Source organism: Eubalaena glacialis, chromosome 1 (assembly GCF_028564815.1).
Source record: "Eubalaena glacialis isolate mEubGla1 chromosome 1, mEubGla1.1.hap2.+ XY, whole genome shotgun sequence".
In the NCBI taxonomy this organism is placed as follows: Eukaryota; Metazoa; Chordata; class Mammalia; order Artiodactyla; family Balaenidae; genus Eubalaena; species Eubalaena glacialis.
In genome coordinates, this window is record NC_083716.1 from 33,965,489 (window position 1) to 33,988,679 (window position 23,191).

General features: G+C 34.4%; 2 protein-coding genes across 4 annotated transcripts in view; both read left to right on the forward strand.

Annotated features, from left to right (window-relative positions):
• The window catches only part of LOC133094435 (protein FRA10AC1), a 40,007-nt gene extending 20,325 nt beyond the window's left edge, over positions 1-19,682 (forward strand). For all 3 annotated transcript variants that reach the window (XM_061194995.1, XM_061195000.1, XM_061195010.1), the window contains 6 exons: positions 765-810; positions 2,867-2,980; positions 4,079-4,121; positions 5,933-6,051; positions 17,232-17,310; positions 19,543-19,682. In XM_061194995.1, coding sequence (XP_061050978.1) covers positions 765-810; positions 2,867-2,980; positions 4,079-4,121; positions 5,933-6,051; positions 17,232-17,310; positions 19,543-19,585 — 444 coding nt within the window. In that variant the 3' untranslated portion in view covers positions 19,586-19,682. The remainder of the gene's footprint in view (positions 1-764; positions 811-2,866; positions 2,981-4,078; positions 4,122-5,932; positions 6,052-17,231; positions 17,311-19,542) is intronic.
• MYOF (myoferlin) overlaps positions 1-23,191 on the forward strand; it is a 586,741-nt gene that overhangs the window by 252,603 nt on the left and 310,947 nt on the right. The window lies entirely within an intron of this gene.

Genomic DNA, 23,191 nt, shown 5'->3' on the forward strand with positions numbered 1-23,191 from the left:
CTAAGCCTGTGCGCCACAACTACTGAGCCCACACGCCACAACTGCTGAAGCCCATGCACCTAGAGTCTATGCTCTGCAACAAGAGAAGCCACTGCAATGAGAAGCCTGTGCACCGCAATGAAGAGTAGGCCCTGCTCGCAGCAACTAGAGAAAGCCCACACACAGCAATGAAGACCCAACACAGCCAAAAATGAATAAATAAACTTTTTTAAAAAGTAAAGAGGGTGGGGCTTCCCTGGTGGCGCAGTGGTAGAGAATCTGCCTGCCAATGCAGGGGACACGGGTTCGAGCCCTGGTCTGGGAGGATCCCACATGCCGCAGAGCAACTAGACCCGTGAGCCACAACTACTGAGCCTGTGCGTCTGGAGCCTGTGCTCCGCAACGGGAGAGGCCGCGATAGTGAGAGGCCCGCGCACCGCGATGAAGAGTGGCCCCCACTCGCCGCAACTAGAGAAAGCCCTCGCACAGAAACGAAGACCCAACACAGCCAAAAATAATAAATAAATAAAACTTTAAAAAAAAAAAAAAAAAAAAAGTAAAGAGGATTGTTCCTTAACAGAGAAGTTGGTTAATTGTTCAGATGTATTTTTAAGTACCTGGAATCCTATAAGGAGAGAAAAAACTATCATGATGGGAATTAGGTTTACTTTTTAGATTAGTAAGTGTCATTATGTTAATTGTTGGCTCCATGTTAAGATTTATCTACAATTTAAATATTGTTTAAATTTACTCTGGCATAAATGTATTTTTTTTTTTTCTGTCAGTTTGGATTTAGGTGGCGAATAGAAAAAGAAGTAATTTCAGGGAAAGGTAATTCTTTTTTTTTATTTTAGTTTTTAATAGGATAAGGTTATTTTGTTATATTATTGAAGTCATTAGGTAAGATTATTCCTAATGTATACAATAAGTGATTATCTACAAAATACAAAGTAAAATTAGAGAAGGTGTATTAATGATATATTGCTAACAAAGTTCAAAATATAATGCTTTAACGTTTTTTACCTTTACAATTTTTGCTTCTGGGATATTCAATTGCAGATAGGTAGAAAATGTTCAAAGAGTTAAAAGTTTCCTAAGAAGGAAACTATCAACAGATGAATACTTGAGTTTTTCTCTTTATTAATTTTTGGAATAATGTGTTGGTATTACTGTATTCCAGTCAAATCCACATTTTGCAGATAGAAATTAAATATTACTTTGAACCTAATAGAATTTTTAGACAGGCTAGTTCTTAGGGAGTCACTGAGTTTGAGCCCAAATATTTACTCTTACAGAAAAAGAACAAGCATTTGGTAGACAATCAGTAAATGCTTTTTCTATGCATTGTAATCTATTCATAAAATTTTTCTGAAAATTTAATATTTCTATACTATCTCATGCTATAAAATTAGCTTTGTATTATTGGTGATTGCATTTAAGTGTTAATCTCTATACTATCTCATGCTATAAAATTAGCTCTTTATTGGTGATTGCATTTTAAGTGTTAATGCTTCTGAAAACTACATAGGAACATTAAGGAAATAATTTTAAACTAAAAACTTCTAAAAATCTTTGAAAATAAAAGTTTCATTTTTAAATGATTAAACATTTATGCTGTCAGTGTGGCTCATATACATCTTCCATAAATTATGATCAGCCCTAAAGGTACTATAGAGGAGACGGAAAAAGAATAATTTTAAAGCTATTTTTAACTTTTCTTAGCATTACATTTTAGTTTGTGCTTTTACCTAAGACAGTGAGAACTGTTGAAATGTCTATCACAATTTAAAAATTTTATACTTTTATTGAATGGAATTTTCAAGTGACAGTAAGTAATGCTGCCTTTAAAAAAAAAATTGATGGACATTCTCTAAATTGATGTAATTGAAAAAAGTTTTAATTGAGAAGGGGAAAGAAAGCTATTTGCTGTGATTGAATCTTGGTGCTTTTTTAACAGTAGAGCCGTTGCTAAACATACAGATTTAATGAAGTATTTATTTGGAATGAGTAAAACAATGCCAATTTAGAAAAGTTATCAGCCTTTGAACTGGTAATTTTCAAAATTCATTTTGACAGTTTCTTTTTTATGAAAAAAAGTCAGTTCCTGTTGGTGCAAATTATTGAGATATAAATCCTTTTTTTTAGTTTGTGCAAATAAGTTTGATCTTCTCTTTTTCTGTTAAAGTTAGTAATTGTTGAGTAGTTTATTTTTTTTTCCCCTCTTGGATCATCAATATTAGTCCTTTTTTGCATAAGGTTTTAATATACAATGGATATGATAATAAGGCGTTGATTTTAGTGTCAAGTGATTCTAAAATTTAGAGCATCAGGTTTGATTACTTATTCTACTTAATCTCAAAATGCTAGTTAAAATGTGCTTTAAATGTCATTTTATGCTGGTACTTAAATGCTGTATTAAAATTTTCAATTTTTATCAATTTTAATATTATTAAATATTGAAAAAGATTGTCCCAGGTATAAGTGCATGTACTTTGGAAAATATACTTATTCTTTTAGGGTATTAGTGAGTACACTTTTTTAGTACTTCCATCTTCCAAAGTGTAAGATTCCCTCACATGGAGTCACTAAAAATCTGTATCTTAATATAAACAGTCAACTTGATAGATAGTCAACTATCTATCAGGTAAAGAATTCTGGAACTGATTTTTTTTTTAAACAGTTCATTCAGCAATTTGATTTGATTGTTGAACATACCACAATTATTGTGGTCAGTTTTTTAATGATTATTTTATAGAGTTAGGAATTTATATATGTATGTCATGTATGTTATGTATGTATGTTGAGTAAATTTCAGAGGTAATACCAGATTGTATAGATAAATATTGTCACCAACCATCATAGCTAATATTCCTTCCTTTATTTGCAGGCCAGTTTTGCTGTGGAAATAAATGTTGTGATAAAAAAGAAGGCTTAAAGAGTTGGGAAGTTAATTTTGGTTATGTTGAGCATGGTGAAAAGAGAAATGCGCTTGTTAAATTAAGTAAGTTGACTTTAGATGGGGTATGATTGATTTCTTCAAAGTTTATCTAGTAATTTAGATTTTAAAATATATAGGCTAATTTAAGATTCAATTAAAAATTTTTAATGTGTCTTCTTGGAAACTCTTTTTTTCTCAGAGCTTATGAAAGTTGCAGGAGTGACATTAGGGGAAATAGTTCTAATGCCAGATGTAAACCAGTAATTCGTGAAGTGAAGACCTCTTTCCATTAATTTGAGAATGTCACCAGTGCAGAGTGAGATGCAAAGTATCAGAAAAGGCAATGTAAAGTCTCACATTAGCTGATAGCCATATTGTTATGGTGTAGACTTAATTGTGTCAATAAAGAAAAAATTTTAGGAGGGCAGATTGTTCTTGATATCAGTCTTAAAAGCTTAGGATTATAACCCAGAATACAAAAGTTTCTCTTAATATACATGTTTTAGGATCTGTTGCTCAGTCTTTTTTTCTAAGCTAGTCTTTTATGTGTCAGCTTCTTCTCTGCATCATGTTAACAACCTTCTCTGGTTCCTAAATACGTGTGCCCTTAGAGTGTCTGCCCACTCCGGGTAGAAATCAAGGATTTCCCCATATGCTACTTGGTACACACCAATGAAGGTTGGTGTCTGAGTTCTTCCTGGAAGTGCTTATGAGGAAGAGTCAACTAGTGTGAACTGAGATTAAAGCAAAAAAGAGACCACAATAGAGGAACTTTTTTGAAAGTTCTTCTCCATTTGAAAACAGAGTACTTCAGAGGAAATGACTATACCCACACTGTTGTTATTAGATGTTTTTGATGTGAGATACAATTAATGCTGCCTGTGAAACAGTTTGCTTTAAGAATAACTTGACAACACCATTTTCTAAAGCAATGGCAGAATATTTTCAATTTCTCAAGCATTCTAATACAATTTTTATTATATATATACATTTTTTGAGGTGGGAGAGAATCAGATTGTTTTCTTCAGATTATTTGTTTCCCCTCTTACAGTAAAGGAATGTAAGGAAAAATGACAATTTATGATATTAAAAGTAAAGTAGCAGTGCAGTTATTAAAATTTAGCAATTCCGTGGTGTTACTCTTTTTTTTTTTTTTTTTAGGATTATGCCAAGAATGTTCCTTTAAATTAAATTTTCATCACAGGTAATATGATCTTTTAAAATGTGGTTGTTAATTTTAGTAGTCTTGGACGTAGTCACCTGCACTGGATGTCTAAAGTAGACTTGAGTGGTTGATGGTTTAATTAGTTGATTGTATATAAAATCCACCATTACCATATGACCACATAAACCAGGGAACTGGAAGTTCGTCATGCCTAAGTCTAGCCAAGCAGTTTTAAATGTGAAGGCCTGTGCAGGGTGGTAGATAGATGCTAGAATTTTTGGTTTGGAATCAGTGTTCAGATACTGTAATATTCTTAGAAACTATATTGTAAAGCAGGTCTTCATAAAGTGATTCCTATGTCTCATTTAAGCATTGTTTTAATTAGAGTTTGTCATTCTTACAAAGGATTATACCTCTGTACTCATTTTAGATGTTAAAATCAGGCTCCTATTGAATGAGCTAGACTGTGTCTGCCATACTGAATGGGGGAGGAGTATCAGTGTTCTGCATTGTGCAGTATATATAGATGGTAGGCTTTCCTATGTATTCCTCTCAGCTAATCTACTTACTAGTCTTCTTGGGCAAGCTACTTAACCTATGTAAGACGCAATTTTATTATCTCTAAAAATGAGTATACTAAGGTTATTGTGGGGATTAAATGAAAATGCATATATAATGCTTGACACAGTGTCTGGCGTATGGTAAGTCAAGCATAATGAAGTCCCTGGCATTGCAGATGTTCAGACAAAATCTGTGTAACCTGGCATGATTGTGGTGGTCAAGTTTCATGTCCTGAGTAACACTTGAAAGTCTTAACAGTAAGATTATGCAACTTTATAAAATGTATATATTAGTATATTAATTTAAAATCAGCTGTGTTCTAAATGAGCCTTATCTAGTATTTTAGCTATTAAAAATAAATAAAATATTTTAAATTCTTAAAATTAGCAAAGTTTTTAGATTACTTGATTTCCTCTCTCTATCAATGATACTGAAAGATAACGAAGATGTTTTTTTGACGTTGAGTTTCGAGCTTCATTTCAAAATTGAAATTATTCTTACAAGAGGCAAAAAGTTATTACTGTCTTAAACAGTATTGTAGTATTTGGTGTATCTTAATTTGAAAGGTCTGATAAGCAAGTTTGTTGAAAGTAATCCACTCTGTTGTCTCTTCATCCTCTTTCCCAGTCCCAGTTTCAACATTATCACCTTTTCCTATTTAGTGTTTCTTTTCTTAACCAATTAAAATCAGTTGCTTGCCATCTATGGTACTGACAACCTTGTAAACTTGGCCTAGAAGAGATAGGGCTACAGCAGTAAAAGGATAAGTGGTCTAAAGTAGCCATATGAGTTAACAGTAAGCCTTTCCATCCTCATTCTATTATACCTTTGCTGTATTCCTTTATTCTTAAGAGAAGAATTTTCTATTTACTGGTGGTTGACAACTGTTAGAGTTGTTTCTTCTTGTTGTATGTGTTTTTTTAAAGTGTAGGTAGATATGAATTATGTGGAGGGAAATGAGATTTGATTTTGTAATTTTTTTAGAATGGCTAAATGATAGAATATAGAAAGGAAATGAGTAAAACTATGATTTACATTTACTAAGGTTTGTACACAGAACTTATAAAAAATAATCCTTTGTCTCAGAGTGTTCAGGCTTCATAATCTTATAGAACTGTTTTAATTAATATACTAACCTAAAATATTTACAGACTCATTTAAGGGTTTCTTATTATGTAAACTACATTTTAAAAATGAGTACTTTAACTGATTTGATTTTTTTACCCATTGATTTTTATTTTTTGTAAAATTCAGTTGAAAAAGTTAACTTTATATTGTTCAACATAAAGGAGAAAAGAAGTCAAGTCAAAAAAAAGAAAGGATAAAGCCAGAAAAGATTGTGAAGAGTCATCACATAAAAAATCCAGATTATCTTCTGTAGAAGAGTCCTCTAAGAAAAAGGATAAAGGTAAAAGGGAATTAAAATAAAATATTTACTTATATTTCTGAACATGAAGTATAATCTGCCATATGTCTCAAATGTTGAATTAGTAAATGCGTTTAGAATTCTGTTTTATAGTAGTTGAAAGGAAACTGGTTGGAGAATTTCGATATGAATTTACAGTAACTTACAGGAGTTTCAAGAACAAGGTTGGTTTTGATTCATTTTTGGCAGATAGTATAATATTGCAACAGCATTCTAATTTCTGGATTTGTTACTTACAGACTTGTTACCTTGAGCAAGTCACTGAATTTCTTGAGTTTCACTTCCCTCGTGTACGTAGTGGTGATGTGAATACCTGCTCTCTATACTGCTGGTGCTTATTGTGGAGAATCAAATAAAGATGTGAAAGGCACTTTGAACACTGTAAATCAGTACATAACCTATAAGTCAGTTTAACATTGTAACACTGTGATTTCAATTATGGTCTGTGTGATTTTTCTCACTAGCTTATGAGCTTCTTGAAATGATAGAGGTTGATATGTATGTTTCCTCAGAACCTAACATGGTGCTGTGCACATATAATTAGTAAATAACTGTTAAATTCAAATCCAAGTCAACTGCTACTTTTCCTCAGCAGTCCTTAAGCTGTCTAAGCCTTAGTTTTTTCAAGTGTAAAATGGTCATGATAATCGTACCTAGTAGGTCATAGGATTTTTCAGAAGTTGAAATGAGATAATGCATGTAAGCAGTTTGCATAGTACTTGGTACATAGTTAGCTATTATGAAGGTTACTGCTAGTTGCTTTTTTAGTCCATAATAAAGTAGAGTCAAATTGACTATAACTTAGAGTGAATTGGACTTAAATTAGGTAGGTAATGGTAGATTGAATTAGATTCCAGCCAATGTTAACATAATACTTGAACAGGAGAGGGCTGCCTTGCTCCAGCTATGAAGATCATTAGATATGTTATGTTCTTACGTACATTTTTTTCTTCTAACATGTCATGATACATTCAAGTATATGTATTGCCAAGTTTTTGACTTGGTAAAATCGATAGATGTTGAGAGGAAAAATACTGATATTCTATTGTTTACTGAGAAATGGTATTTGAAACAGAATACCTTTTTTGTCTCTAAATCATGTTCCAAATTTCAAAATAAGTTTTTTTTTTTTTTTTTGGCTGTGTTGGGTCTTCATTTCTGTGCGAGGGCTTTCTCCAGTTGCGGCGAGCGGGGGCCACTCTTCATCGCGGTGCGCGGGCCTCTCACTGTCACGGCCTCTCGTTGCGGAGCACAGGCTCCAGACGCGCAGGCTCAGTAGTTGTGGCTCACGGGCCCAGTTGCTCCACGGCATGTGGGATCTTCCCAGACCAGGGCTCGAACCCGTGTCCCCTGCACTGGCAGGCAGGTTCTCAACCACTGCGCCACCAGGGGAGCCCTCAAAATAAGTTTTAATTAATAAGTGTGAGAATCTCATTTGAGTTTTAAAAAATTTTTTATTTATCCTCATGTGCCAGTAAAATATTTAGTGTATTATATCTGAGGATTTTGTAGCATTCACTGTTATATAATATATTTATATCGTAGTATGATATTATGTTAATCATTGCATATTCCAAATAAAAGAAGAACTAATCCCTACCTTGTAAAAGTTTATTCAGTACCTCCAAAACAGATAATTAGGTAGCTGGATACTCAGGACTAGGGATGGGGTTGCACCCCTCAAATTATAATATATATGCATGTGATCTTCCTTATAGATGTTTTTCCTTTAGTGTTCTATATTTCAGTAGGTGATACCTCTGTCAACCTAAAAACTAATATCGGAAATCGGGAAATTATCCTTGATGCCTTCTTTTTTTCTCGTTATTTATGTAAATACTATCAGTTTTACCCCCAGGGTGTGTATTTCTCATGTTCTCTCTAGTCTAGTTCAAACTACCATGTTTTCTCATCTAGGCTACTACTATATTATCCGTACTGATTTTAACACTGTCTTGTCATCCTACCTCCCTCTCCTTAATCCATTCTCCATCTAGTAGTGATTTCCTATGTTCTTAGGATATAACCAATATCTGGACAAGGCCCAAAGGCTCTCTGTATGATCCAGCATACAAGGCTTGTTTATCACTACTCTTCACCTTACGTTCACACTCCACCCACATAGCCTTTCGGTTTCTAGGAAATGCCGAACTTCTTTCTGTTTAAGGACTGTATAGGTGCTGCTTCCTCTATAAAACCTCCAGTCCCATCCTAACTCATCCTTCAGATTTAAGCTTAAATGTCACTTCCTCAGGGATCCTTTCCTGACCATGAATCTAAATTCGGACTCCCATTTATAATGCTGTCACAACCTTGGAACTTTTCCTTCATTACACATATGACAATTACATAAAACATAAGGAGAACAGGGGTTCTGTCTGCTGTGTTCATTGCTCTATCCCTAGCACCCCACTAGCACATGTAAGGCATAAATAATAAAGAATAAGAAAATGAAAGACTTGAAGATTGTTTCAGGGCAACTTCAGAGATAGAAAACCAAAGCAGAGTGGAATTGAGACATCTGTGTCTTATTTACTGTTTATTCAGAGCACCTTTCATAGCAGAGAGCACAGGATATAGTTCTTTTTTTCAGCTGCTTTGGTATAAAGCAGAAAATGACAACATCGTAGCAAACTTTTAGGAAGACCATGTAGACCAAATCTTTAATATCTTCTCATCTGGGATCGATCATCTGGAACTAGGTTGATCTTGATATGATACTTTCTTGCCAGGCCACCTTAATTTGGCCCAGACTTGAATAGTAATTAATAAATGCTTAATATCTCAGCTGCATTTGGACTGTTGGCATTCCTCAGAACAGTTACTTTCTTGATCTTTTTCCTATCTTTTCAGCCTCTCCTCAGCCTCTTGACTATAATTCCTCCTCCATCTTACCCTTGTTGGAATTGCTCAAGGCTCTTACAGAACTTCTTTTTATTCTCTCTGTTCTCCCTGTGTGATCTCATCAACCCCGATAGCCTTAGGTTACCATCATACAAAATGTTAAATAAGTGGATGGATGGATGGATAATTGGATGGCTAGATAGCTGAATGGATAGAGAGGAAATGTAAGAAAGATCAAAGCTTGACTTTGAGGACCAGTCTGCTTTAGCAGGTGTGAACAGAACAGGGTATTTAGGTAAATTGTCTGGGCAGGAAGTTCAAGATCTTATCCCTCCCACCTCCACCCTGCCCCCAAGCTCAGTTCCTTGGATAGACCTTTTCTGACACCCTTCACCCCACTCCTCCAGGCAAGATTAGGTCCCTGTTAGCATGTTCTGATAGCACCCTGCACTCTCCTTTAGAAATACATATCACTCTTGGAATAATTTTTCTGTTAAGGAAGGGACTGTGTGACTTGTTTAATTCTCTATCCCCAATTCCTAAGCACAGTGCTTGCTCCACATAGTAGGCATTCAGTAAATGTTAGGTGAGTGAGTCAGTGAAATCATCCAGTTTCTCAATGTTGAAAGGAACATCAGAGATCAGCCCTGGAATCATGATCAAAAATATTTTCTATGGTTTCACCTTTCAAAATATGGTCCTTTGCACTGTCATCACTTGGGAGCTTGTTAGAAATGCGTAATTTCAGACCCTTCCAGATCTCCTAAATTAGAGTTGCACTTTAAGTTCCCAGAATGATTCGTATGTACAATAAAGGTTAAGATGCACTGCTCTTTATCATGTATTTGTTCTGCTTTAGCTTCAACACCTCCAGGGAAAAGGAACCCATTTTCCAAAATACTCCTTTACATTTCAGACAGCTGTAATTGCTAGCAGGTTTCTCTTAACATTTAGCCCAAATGTACAACTTCTTCCTTCTGGTTCCAATTGTGTCCTTTTTTTTAACCTATAGACACTTGGAAGCAGGTGTCATTGTTCCTTAGATGACAGAGAAGATGACAGAGAAGAATGCATTTCTTTTGCCATTGGAAGTTTAGCTATGTTTTTATTTGCTCTCTGATGACTAGGAAATAAGTAGGAGTGGAGAAACAATAACATAAAGCAGTTGTTGCAGTCCAGGCCTTGGCTTCCTTTGGAATCTTTACCCTGTAGTTCTCACACCCTCTTGTCTGGCCTTAAGGTGCCATTCATGCGACAACTTGGGCTAATTATGAGACCTGTCCAGGGAGGTTGGAGGAATTGTTACTCTCCATCTGTCTTCTGTTCTTTTTTGATTTAGCAGCCTTCAGAAATATTTCCCCTGAGGTCTTACTGCAGGAGATTGTATAATGATGATTTTTTTAGATTACTTTAATAGATCTTCAGTACTTTTTCTCTTTCTGTTTCCCTCACTGGGTAAACCATTGTAGAATTGAAAATGTTTGTTTTATGACATAATTTTTTGTGTGATTTTCAGTTACAGAGAATTCTCACCTGTACATGATCATCAAAAAAGATTAAGAAAGATTAAAAGATTTTTTAAATCTTCTTTTTCTTAAAAGATTAAGAAAAGGCATTTATTTGTAAACTGCTTTCAGATGTTGAACATCTGTAGATAAAATATTGTTTGTATTGCAGCTAATCTATGAGGTTTTTTTTGGGTTTTTTTTGTTTTTTTGCTTTTTTTGGTCCTAGCAACATGAGATTTTTTTTTTTATAGGTGTTCATTATTTTTTATGTTTTGTGCTAGGTATTCCAGGCTGTACAAGAGCATAAAATACCCCTCCCTAAAAGAATCTAACATTTTAATTAGGGAGATAAGTCTAAGGAACAGGAAAGATTAGAAGACAGTGAAGTGCTTTCCTGCAAGACTATACACTAGACTATTTGGAAGAATTCCAGTTATAGCTATAGCTGTTACACCACTGCAAGATGATTCTTGGCAAAACAGTGCTGGGTTTTTTGTTTTTGTTTTTGTTTTTCAGCACATTCACTCTCAATGAAATCAGAAAATTCTATCAACAGTATCAAGTTTTTATTTAATAAAAGTACAAATTCAAGTTATTTACAATTTGGGTTTCCCACAAACTGACTTGTTCTGATGTAAATTTTTGTTGTTGTTTTTGTACTGTGTGAGAAAAATCATAGAAGAAAGAGCAAAAGTGTATTTCTTCCCCAAATTAGAACATTTAAAAGTTTCTTATGTCAAGTATAGAAGAGCATAAATTTTTTTTTCAGTAAATACAGTGGATAAACATTTTAACTTCACATCATGAAGTATGAAGGAAGAGAACAAGAGGGATGAAGTTGGGATAGAAAAAATTGGGGAGGTGGGTTAAAATTTAAGAAATACTGCTTATGTTGCACAAGGCTGAGTGATCTCTTGTCATTTGGTGATTTTGATTGATCAAATTAAATATGTGGTTTGTACATAGAAAGCAAATGTTAGCACCGGTTGTTACTGGTCAGTTTTTTAATAAGTCCTGTAGTTTTCATCAGATTGGATTTCATTGAATATTTGCTACAAATTTTATTGTTTTTTCCCTGCAACATTCCAAAAAGTATTCACAATGACTTACAAAAATATATACTATAAGATTTTTTTAAAGGTGAAATCAAAATAATGGAAAAATAAGATAGAATAGGAAAGTAAAGCTAGAGGTAAAATTAATACAGACAAATATTTACCGAAAAGTCTTGCATAATTGCAAAAGTAGATCACAGATTTGTCACTGTTCTTCCTAACAACCAAACCAAAGAAAGGAAACCACCAGTAGAATGATTAATTGTACCCATACAATATTAAAGAGAACTCACAGGGTGTTCAGCTTTTTCCAGGCAGTTTTGAGAGCAGAATCTACTGTGGGTTCATAAAAGGGGGTATCCATTTGTGATATAACAGACAGTAACCTTGTATCTCAACAGTAATACAATGTAGAATTTCTTAAAGAACTTGCAATAAATAGGGTCAAACAAAGTGTAGTTCAATAACATATCTAATTTATGTTATAATATCTGGACTTATTTATAGAAATTTAGAGATTTGAGACTTCTAGCCTTACTTATAAATTTATAAACTTAAGAATTAATTTTTTTTAATTAATGTGGCAAACTCAGGAAAATATTTAGTAATTGCTCCAAATCACCATTCAATTTAAACTTTATTAGCATTTTAGTATATAATTCTTTTTTTTTTTAAGTTTCTTTTTTTTTTTTTTAAATTTTATTTATTTATTTATTTATTTATTTATGGCTGTGTTGGGTCTTCGTTTCTGTGCGAGGGCTTTCTCTAGTTGTGGCAAGCGGGGGCCACTCTTCATCGCGGTGCGCGGGCCTCTCACTATCGCGGCCTCTCTTGTTGCAGGGCACAGGCTCCAGTCGCGCAGGCTCAGTAGTTGTGGCTCACGGGCCTAGTTGCTCCGCGGCGTGTGGGATCTTCCCAGACCAGGGCTCGAACCCGTGTCCCCTGCATTGGCAGGCAGATTCTCAACCACTGCGCCACCAGGGAAACCCCTAGTATATAATTCTTAAGGAGAATTTTTAAGTGTTCAGTAATCAGAAATTTTAGAGAAATAGAATTTTAAAGATATTTACTGTTTAAAATTTTAATGAAGAGGGAGATATCAGTGGAGCTATTCCTCTAGTTTGGGAATACAACATATTCCTTATGAATTATTTTACTCATACCATTTTGTTTTCAACACATTTGAAGTGTCCTTAAAGCACTGACACTTCCTTTCTCCCCATGTGAATCCTAATCTATCAGTAGCTCCTTCTTCTAAATTAGGTTAAGTTTCCTGACAGCTTATAGAACATAGCCAGGCATGAGACGATAGACTTAAGCTATCTGAGGATGGGGAAGCAAGTATATATATTTTTAAAAAGCATACACAGGTTAAAATGGGAAATTTTATAGTTTTTGCCAATTTCCAACTATATGTTGCAGTGAGAGGTGGGAAGGCCTATTTAATGTAAAAAAATAACATTGCCCTTCTCCAATTCCAATTTTTATTAAAAAATCTTTTGGGGAAAGGTCTTGACCGACTTGTTTATATTCATTCTTTCGTTTCCTCTTCCTTCCTTCTCCCTCCCACTGTCCTTCCCCCAGCCCTCTCAAACCTCCCTCATTTCCCAGAAATAATCTTATGTCTCTTCACCCTCCTCAGCTAGGTCAAACGTCTAGTGGTAGGGAGAGGAGAATACTGTAGCCAACCTGAAGAATCTCTAGCTTAGCTTGTTCTTGAAGTAGAACCATTTCAAGCAGGGGACATGTACCTTGTTATAGTTTGCCAAACCCAGATATCTTCTCAGGTGGTCAGTGACCTGTCTTAGGTGGTCTTGGCAATTTTACTACTCAAATTCTGCTGTTTCTATTATATATTTCATTTCCATTTGGATAATATTCAGTTACCCTTTTACCCTCATTTAACATATGGATTATTTACACCAGATCCATAAAGAAAAACCCAATTTCTATGGGGAAAAAGAATTTTAACTTGCTTTTGTTGATTGTCAGCCATAATCACAAGTGGTTTAGTTGTGTACCTCATTTAATCATAGTAATGGGCATATAATATCCCATTTTGCAGATAAGAGAACCAAGACCCAGAGAATTTACATAAATTGCATAAGGTCAAATAGTTGGTTAATGGCAGAGCTACAATTAAACACAGGATTATAACTCCAGAGTCTGCTCTTTTACTTATATCATCAATAACTGTTCATCAGTGAATCAAACGTTAGTCCACTCTTTATACCTCAGTTTGGGCAGATGTATTACACAAATCCACATTAAATGATTTGATCTGTGTCTCAGTTCTATCTGTAAAATGGGTATAAAGAGACTTGACTTCATTGGATTATTATCAGAGTCAAGTGAAATAATAAACATGTGAAGCATGTGTCTTATATGAAGTAGTCTTTGATAACCTGTAGCTATTATTATATCAGAGAAAAGGAAAATACTGGACATTAGATTTTGTGTTTGTTCTTCACAATGGGTCAGATCAAAAGTTAAGTCTGTAAAAGTCTGACCTGTCCATTGTTTTCATAATTGGAGACTTGCCACTTCTTCAGTAGGCCAAGTTATTTAGGTATGTAATATCCAGAAAAACCGAGATGATAGACCTACTTGCATTATTCAAAGCATATAGGGAAAATTATATGCAGTTTGCATTACATTCTAAAAGGAACATTGAAATCTTAAAGCAGGTCAAGAGTAGAACAACCAAAGTGTTGTCAGAACTTGAAATGTTGTTATAGGAAGAAGGTTGAAGGAACCGTAGATGTTTAGCTTAGGAAAAAGTGAAGAGGGAAGGGGTAAGGAGGTAGACATGGAAACTGTAGATATTTTCAAGACTGCTACTATGTAGGAGACTTATTTTTGGTGGCTGGTTGGCAGAACTAGAGTCTATGGATAAAAATAGCCCAAGGACAGATTTTTGCCTTAATTTAAGGAAAAATTTGTCAATTAGAACTATCTGAGGAAAGGAATGGAGGAATGGGCTGCTTCAGGAAGTAGTGAGGTGTTTAGATTGGACAGCCACTTGTTATTGGAAGTATTACAGTAAGGTGTTCATTCATTGGATAAGGGCTGGACCTCCAAGCTCCCCTTCCAGTACAGAGTCAGTGACTTAAATTCCTGGTCCCCACTTGTCAATAATTACTGTGTAGATTTGACACTGATACAAATGCAAGCATCGTTTTGTGTTACCCATTCTTCTAAATGTTATTTCCTTAGCAGCACCCTTCCCACCTCTGGCAGGTTGTAGCAGTTATCAAAAAAGTGATTTGTAGTTACTGTCAACCTCATGGAACTAGGTATTTTAGATTCGTAGTTAAATATTAATAGATTCATAGGGTTGTAAGGGACCTTAAAGGTCATATAAAGCAATCTTGTAGATTTGATTCTCTAAGGATATTTGATCACTTTTTCAGCATGTCCTCTTTCAAAGAGAGTTATTTTATAATGTTATTCTAAACTGATAGTATTTTTTAGTAAAACTGGATCGTCTGTTATCAGAAAACTGGTGTAGGAAAGCTGGCATGTGGGCAGTACTCTTGAGAGGGAACAAGAAAACAGGTGGTTGTAAGGCCTTTTGAAATTAGCTGCCCACTTTCAAAGGCCTTGTAGGTTTGTTCTCTGACATCATTAACAGGATAACACAATGGTGATAACTTTACTAGGCCTAATTAGTTTTTCTGTGCTTTCTTTATCTCAGTTAGTGAATTTTCATAAAAAGAGCAGAAGACTGTTTTGTTTGTTTTGTTTTTGTTTTTTGTTTTTTGGCTGCGTTGGGTCTTGGGTCTTCGTTGCTGCGCACGGGCTTTCTCTAGTTGTGGCGAGCAGGGGTCTACTCTTGTGGTGCGCAGGCTTCTCATTGAGATGTCTCCTCTTGTTGCAGAGCATGGGCTCTAGGTGCACAGGCTTCAGTAGTTGCAGCATGCGGGCTCAGTAGTTGTGGCTCATGGGCTCTAGAGCGCAGGCTCAGTAGTTGTGGCACACGGGCTTAGTTGCTCCGCAGCATGTGGGATCATCCCGGACCAGGGCTCGAACCCGTGTCCCCTGCATTGCAGGCGAATTCTTAACCACTGCGCCACCAGGGAAGTCCCAAGCAGAAGACTTTTTTCTTTTCGCATGTTCAGTTTGGGACACTGGCGTTCCAGTGCTGGCTGTCGTTGAGTGGGAATCTTATTCCCAGAGCTTTATAATTTTATCATCGTCGTGTGTCGATCGTTAGAAGCACAACCCCCACTCCCTTTTTTTTTTTTTTGCTGTTTTTGTTAGAATTTGTGCTAGAATAGATTCGGTTAGGGCCAAAGTTCAGACATACATGTTGATTCAAGGATCAAAGTCCAACAGGAAAAAAGGCTAGAACCACCATGGCAAATCAGTACTGTTTTATTTTTGTGTTGTGTTTAACTAAGGTACATTCTTATTGACAGGCCAAATTTGTGTCACTTCTTTTCCAGACTAATGGTCATTATTGGAGAGGAATTATTTGCTAACATAATTACTTTGTGGCATATAATTTTGTTGTCTCATAATACATGTTTCAGTATTTGATATTTAGTTGACTAATATAGGGCGATTCATTTGAAACGTCTATTTTGTTATGTTTTAAAAATAAAATACATTGTTTTTACTGATCTTTAAAGGTAATACATGATTATTGTTTAAAATACAAAAAAATTTGGAAATGCTTAAAGAGTAAAACTATCCCAGGCCCACAGGTAATATAATCACTGTTAAGTTTGATTGGTCCTTACAAACTTATTATTTATATATGTGTGTGTGTGTGTGTGTGTGTGTGTGTATTTATTTATATACACACACACACACTCATAAATAATAATATATATATCTATATGTAGATATAATGTTTTAATACAAATTGTATTATACTATGCCTGCTTTCTGTAACTTTTAAAAATTTTGATATAGCATACACATTTTTCTATGGTAATTCAGATGTGCTATGGTTTTTTTTTAATAGCTGTATAGTATTTATTTAACCAAGCCTTAATCCCTAATTGGTGGGGATTTAACTTGTTTTCTTTTGCTGTTGTTGTTATACAGTGGACATCTTTGTACATATATCTGAGGTGCTCGTTTATTCTAAGTAAATAATTAAATTCCTAAAAGCAGCATTGCTGGTCAAAGAGTATCTATATTTAAAAGTGATCTATATTGCCAGATTTTCCTCAAGAAAATGGTATTTACTCCTAACAATGTATGAGAACATCTGTTTCTTCATTGAAATGGACTTCCTCTAGTTAATGTAATCAGCATTAATTTTTTTTTAAGTCTGACAAATTTTTTTTCATAATTTAACTAGCTAGTCCTATATACTAGTTCAGTTCTTAAGGTCTTGATCCTAATGTAAATACTCTCTACAAAAATCTTAACCTGCATGTCTTTTGTATGATCAATAAAAATAAGAAACTAAATTAAAGACAACTGTATTGCAAGAGATAATTCCTTTATAATATAGAGTTATTATTGGAATTGTTACTTTAACTCAGTATAACTTACAGAAGTTTCCCATGAGACTCTTAAATCCTTGGTCTATTTGCTGAGGCTCTTTGGTATATCTCAGCTTATTATCTTTCAAAAGAATTTATTGGTCTGGAAAAGTGCATTAAATTTTCAGAGAGCCATAAAAGTTGAAGCTAAACCACAGGTAAATCTGGAATTTATTTAATCGCATTGGTGGGTAGTTCAAAATGTGTTTTAAATGTAATGTGCACATTTTAAAAAATCTCTTTTAAATGAACAGGAAGCTCTGATGAGGAAGGAAGTACTTCAGAATCTGAACTTTGGAAGGGCCCACTACCAGAGACAGATGAAAAATCACAGTAAGTCCTGATAATAGTATTAATTGACAATGATAATGCATACCTTCTACATCAGTCTAGGAAGCTATGACCACAGCCATTTTTGATAACAGTTAATGAAGAACTTAGCATCATGAATGTCTTTTTAAAGCCAAGGACCACCTAGCCTGCTAAGGTCAGAGTTTATTCCCAGCCATTGTTTATGGCCATAAACAGCCAACTTGTCCAGCTCCCTCTTGGTGAGTAAATCTTTCCTCAGCTCACATTGACGGATAACCCCCTAGTCTTTGCTTTTATTGTTTCAGAGAGATGCTGTTTACTAGCTTCCAGAGCAGCCTATCCATGATATTCTGATTATCATAAACCTATACAGGGGAGCCCCTTGCAGATATATACAGGTGTATAAGTTTTCTTGCCAACAGCCACCTTAGCCCCCAGAGATACACAAGTCAACACATGCATTGTTCTCTGCTATTGGTTGGAAGAGCTGTCTGCATATAGGCTGGAATATTATCAGTTCTTCTCATATACTGGGATATTCACCACTTGAGCTTTATCTGTTGAAAGGGGATAAAATAATACCTACTACATAGTTTATTGTGAAGATTTAATAGAATAAAGAATGTAAAGCACCTGGTCTGGCACAATACCTACCAATATAGTAAGTGCTCAATAAATTTTAGTACCATTTTGTTACTCTAGGCATATTGGTTCATAATAAGAGACCTGTTGAATCAATCATAATTCGCTAATTTAAGCTGATTATAAAACATATTGCTAATTATATAATATGTTCTTAGAATTCAGGTATGTTGGAAAGAGGTTTTTTTAAAAAAAAAAAAAAAAAAGATTAGTTTTTTTCTATGACCTTAACCTTCATTTTTTTCAGCCAAATAAAGAATTCCCAAATGAATCGTCATTATAGATCAGATTATAAAAAAGGTATCGCTATCCTAGTAAAACTATCAACTGAACTTTTGACCATATAACTTTCCCTTGAAGAGCTGAAAATGACAGAATAGGTCTTGGAGTCAACTCACCTTTTTGGCAGTAAAGATACATGAATCAAGTCTAAGAGGGGTTTCATAATCCAAAGCTCTTTGTGACCTTATAAAAACTTGACATCAGGTACTGACATCTAAGTTCACACAGAAATTCAGCTAATTTCATATATTTAAGTTCTTACTATAATTTAAAAAATTCCACTGCATTTTGCTGTCATGCTTCAGAAAAGGGACAGTAGCCAGGAGAATACCAAATTGTAGGTAATTTTAGATCAACTTTATCTGATTCTGGAATTAATTTTTTTAAAATTTGAACATGGTTGTGGTGGCTCTGTGCATTCACAATTATTTAAAACCAAATGATGGAGTCCCATTGTGAATCTCTGATCTAAAAGAACATTTTCTGAAGAGACTGGTACACAGAATTTGTCCAGCCTGATTCTCTGTTCCCAGAAGGGAGAAAAGCAATTGTACATACATTTAATCTTCAGAACAGCTCTATGAGGAAATGTGATGTTCTTTATTTTATAGATAAGGAAACTGAGCCCAGAGAAGTTAAATAACTTGCTTGCTCAGCAAATAAGTGACAGAGCTAGGACTTAAAAAATACTGTCTGACTTGAAAACCTGTGCTATTTCCATTGTACTACTCTGGCTCCTAGCACTAATATTTATTTAGTACTTTACAATTTTCATAAGAGTTTAACACATTATAGTTTAATATCTCCTTTCAGAGTTCTGTTCTTTGTTTTAGACATAATCTTCACTGCTACAGATACATATTTACTCTTCTCAGAGTAATAAAATCTGCAGCCTAAGCAGATTTTCCCTATTCCTAGGAGTAAGACTTGTATTTTTCCTTAAAATCGTTTTTTTCATTCATTTTTTGATCAGGCTATAATTTGAAATGAGAATGAACAGAGTAAGTTATAAAGTCAACCAAAAAGTAAAGAGAAGCAATGACATTTCACAAAGTACTTCAAAGTAAAATCTTAGGTAATAAATATGTTCAGGGAGACGTGCCAACATATACATTTTCAATTTAATCAGTCTTGGTATAGTTATGATTATTTTAGAAGCCAAGAATTATTTGATACCTGAATCATGAAATATATTGCTATATAAACGAATCAGCAAATATGTTGGATTAAAATATTTTATTTTTATTAATCTCATATAATGTGTCACCTAGTAATTTTTTTCTCTAATTGTTGATTTTAATCAATATGTATACTTTTTCTTTTAAATAGGGAAGAAGAATTTGATGAATATTTTCAAGGTTTATTTCTGTGAGATGGAAGAGGGATGCCTACATTCCTTAATGTGAAAGTATACTTTGAAACTCTTCACAAAATTTTGTCTACAAGTTGCAACTTGAGTGGTTTGTCTTTGGAAATAAAAATACAGCTACTCTCAGGATGTCAGATGCTTTGGAAGTTTTTCAGTTTTATTGGAGGCACTTTTCCCTATATATCTTTTCAATTGTTTATCTACAACTCTGTTCCATCTGTAGCTCCTAGAGTATGGACCTAGTACATCCTCTAGTACAGAGATCCATTGTGCCTATATTTTTGTAGGTTTTTTTTTTCCCCACTGATTCACATTTATGTTCCCTTGCCTCAGCTTAAATTTTTAGGATTATTGGGGTCTCACGAAATTACAAAGTAGATTAAGTATGTCGTCGCGTACCCCTCTTTTGAGTACCTATTTTGTCATTAGCTGCCTTTTCTTTTTTTCCTTACATTTCTCTTGCTTCCATCTCACCTCTACCACTTAACGGAGTTTGTTATAATCAAATTTGATTCCCCAGTGTATGGGTAATTTATTATAAAGTAAATTAATACCACAGGGGGCCAAATGAGATTCCAGTAGTCTAAAACAGCAGATGTGTTCATGAAACTTGACCCTTCAGCAGAGATTATACAGTAACATAATTTAACTGAACAATACTGTGTGCATAGAGCTTGTCTCAGATACAGTCATACAGATATGGATATACTTATATGCAGAGATATTTTATAAAATGTAACTTTTTTTTTATAAATTTATTTATTTTTGGCTGCATTGGGTCTTTGTTGCTGCACGTGGGCTTTCTCTAGTTGTGGTGAGCAGGGGCTACTCTTTGTTGCGGCGCGCGGGCTTCTCACTGCGGTGGCTTCTCGTTGTGGAGCACGGGCTCTAGGTGCACGGGCTTTAGTAGTTGTGGCACTTGGGCTCAGTAGTTGTGGCTCGCAGGCTGTAGAGAGCAGGCTCAGTAGTTGTGGAGCACGGGCTTAGTTGCTCCACGGCACGTGGGATCTTCCTGGAGCAGGAATTGAACCTATGTCCCCTGCATTGGCAGGGGGATTCTTAACCACTGTGCCACCAGGGAAGTCCAAAATGTAACTTCTTAATTTGGGGTTCATACCCACAAGAGTCAGTGGATGTGCTTCAGGAAATCTAAACACTCCTAGAATCTATGTGTAAACTTCTGTAATTATGTGTGTTTTTTGGGGAAAGGGTCCATAGTTTTCATCAAATTTTCAAAAGGATATATTGATTTTTTTTTTCAAAAGGTCAGACCCATTTTTATAAACAGCCAAGAGGTTAATAGAGGAGAAGATGCATGATTTGGTGAGTAAGAGAGGACCTGTAAAAAATGATTGTACCATTCCAATTATTTTGTTGAAGATATGCTATTTTAAATGACACTTAAACATGGAATGATTGGCATTAAACTGTAAAATAGGCAATTATAGTATCTTATTTTTAAATAGTATCAGATTATCTTTTTATTAAACAGTTGTTATTCATTAAATATCATGCTTCTGTTATGTGTGAGACACTGCTACAAAAGAAGTATCTAGGAAATAATTATGCAGTCATTTCTAAACCATCAGAAAACAGTAAATCAGTGTTGGTTTATTAACCAACAGATAAGTAAACAATTTTGTTTTGTCGTTTTCAGCTCACAACTTCTAGTGAAAAAGAATCTTGATTTCTGAGGAAAGTGTTGAAATGTCCAGCAGCAAAACTGATATTAGTAATAGAATATATGAAGCTAAAACATTTTATGATAAAAATATAGTTTATTGGTCATCAGAAAATAAAATTCCTGCAAAACTAAACAGTGACTAGGAAGAATATTTAAAGACCCTTTTAAAATAGATCCATATATTTGGTATTGCAAGTGTGGTTTATGGACATCAAGTTCATTTATAAATTTAGATCATTATATGTAATCAGTGTTTAATCCATTCATACACAATGGCAGATAATGGGAGTCATATTTTAAAGGAGTCTTTGGAAAGGCCTCAAGATGATGCGTTTAAAGATTTTTTTAAATTTAATTTTTATTTTATATTAGAGTATAGTTGACTTACAGCACTGTGTTAGTTTCAGGTGTACAGCTAAGTGATTCAGTTATACATATACATATATCCATTCTTCTTCAGATTCTTTCCCCACATAGGTTATTACAGAATATTGAGTAGATTTCCCTGTACTATATAGTAGGTCCTTGTTGATTATCTGTTATCTAGAGTTTAAAGATTAATTCTCCAGCAGACCTATCTTAATCTTGGCTGTAGTGTAGTCAGTGGTGTTCAGCAGACCATTGGTTTGGGATATGAAGTTATGGTTTCTTATATTTGCTCTTAAGCAAAGTTCCTATTTTTGCAGACCTCCTCATCTCTGCCCCTCAGTTCGTTTTCTAGTGAATGAGGAGAGGAATTTGTTTGAGCTGACTGATATTTTGGGGTCTAAAATTATATAAGGCTTAAAGGAAGAGGGTTTCTTATACAGTTTCTAAAATAATCCTAGAAGTGTGGTTTCAAAATTATTTTAAGCAATGAAAATAAGATGTACATATATCACCAAAGGTGATAACATATAGACAACAATCATTTGGGTGTATATATTGAGTTTTTTTCTCCCTAAAAATATTTTATTAACTTCCAGGCACTCTTCATTTATATCTGTTACAATATTTATTCAAAATATTCATTCATGTTTACTGAGTGCCTACCTTGTGCCAGGCACTACTCTAAGTGTGAGCAGAGAGATGTGAACAAAACAGACAAAAAGAGGCAAAAAATCTTTCCTCTCGTGAACCTTATATTCTAATGTGAGAGGAAGAATCTTGTAATTCTACGGTACCTGACTTACTTGTAAAAATATAACAAATGGTGATTTATTTCTCAACTGCTTAAAACTGAACACTGTCTTCTCTATAACAGAACATTTGAGGCTCAGAGACCAATTCATTATAATTTAGATACGTTTTACAAGAAAATCTGTGGTATAATTAATATTTGGTCTGTTTTATAATTTGGTCATTACAGATAAGAAAGAAATCTTCTCTGATGTACGGATATGTACCATGTAGTAGAAGTAGTTGATTAGTTTCTCTTGACAAGTCAATATTTAGAATTCCTGGTAGGCAGTCCTAGTAATCATTTTTAAAAGTAATCTCTGTTAAAAGTCCTTCTGAACTGTTTTTGATAGTAAAGTTTTTGCATAATCAAATCACATGCTTCTTAATAATGCATAATATTTATTAGCTGATTTAACTTGCATTAGGATTATCCAGGTAATGTCTTATAAATTGATAATTCTTTCAGTGAGAAGAATAGTTCTGAATGTAAGAATGTATTCTTAGTTACACATAAAATAATTGATTTCAGACTTGGGGGAAAGGATGGGTGTAGGATGACGATGTACTTTTAAGCTGCTAAAAGTGGTGTGGTCTTCACTATCATCAAGGGTAAAAAGTGGAGGAAAGAAGCATTTCAGATGGAATAACATTTAACATCCTCTTTTTTTCTTATATAGTACTTACATACGTTACACATTCTATACTCTTATTTACTCTTACATTAAGACATGTTGACGAGAGACTTTTGGTTCAGGAAGGGATGT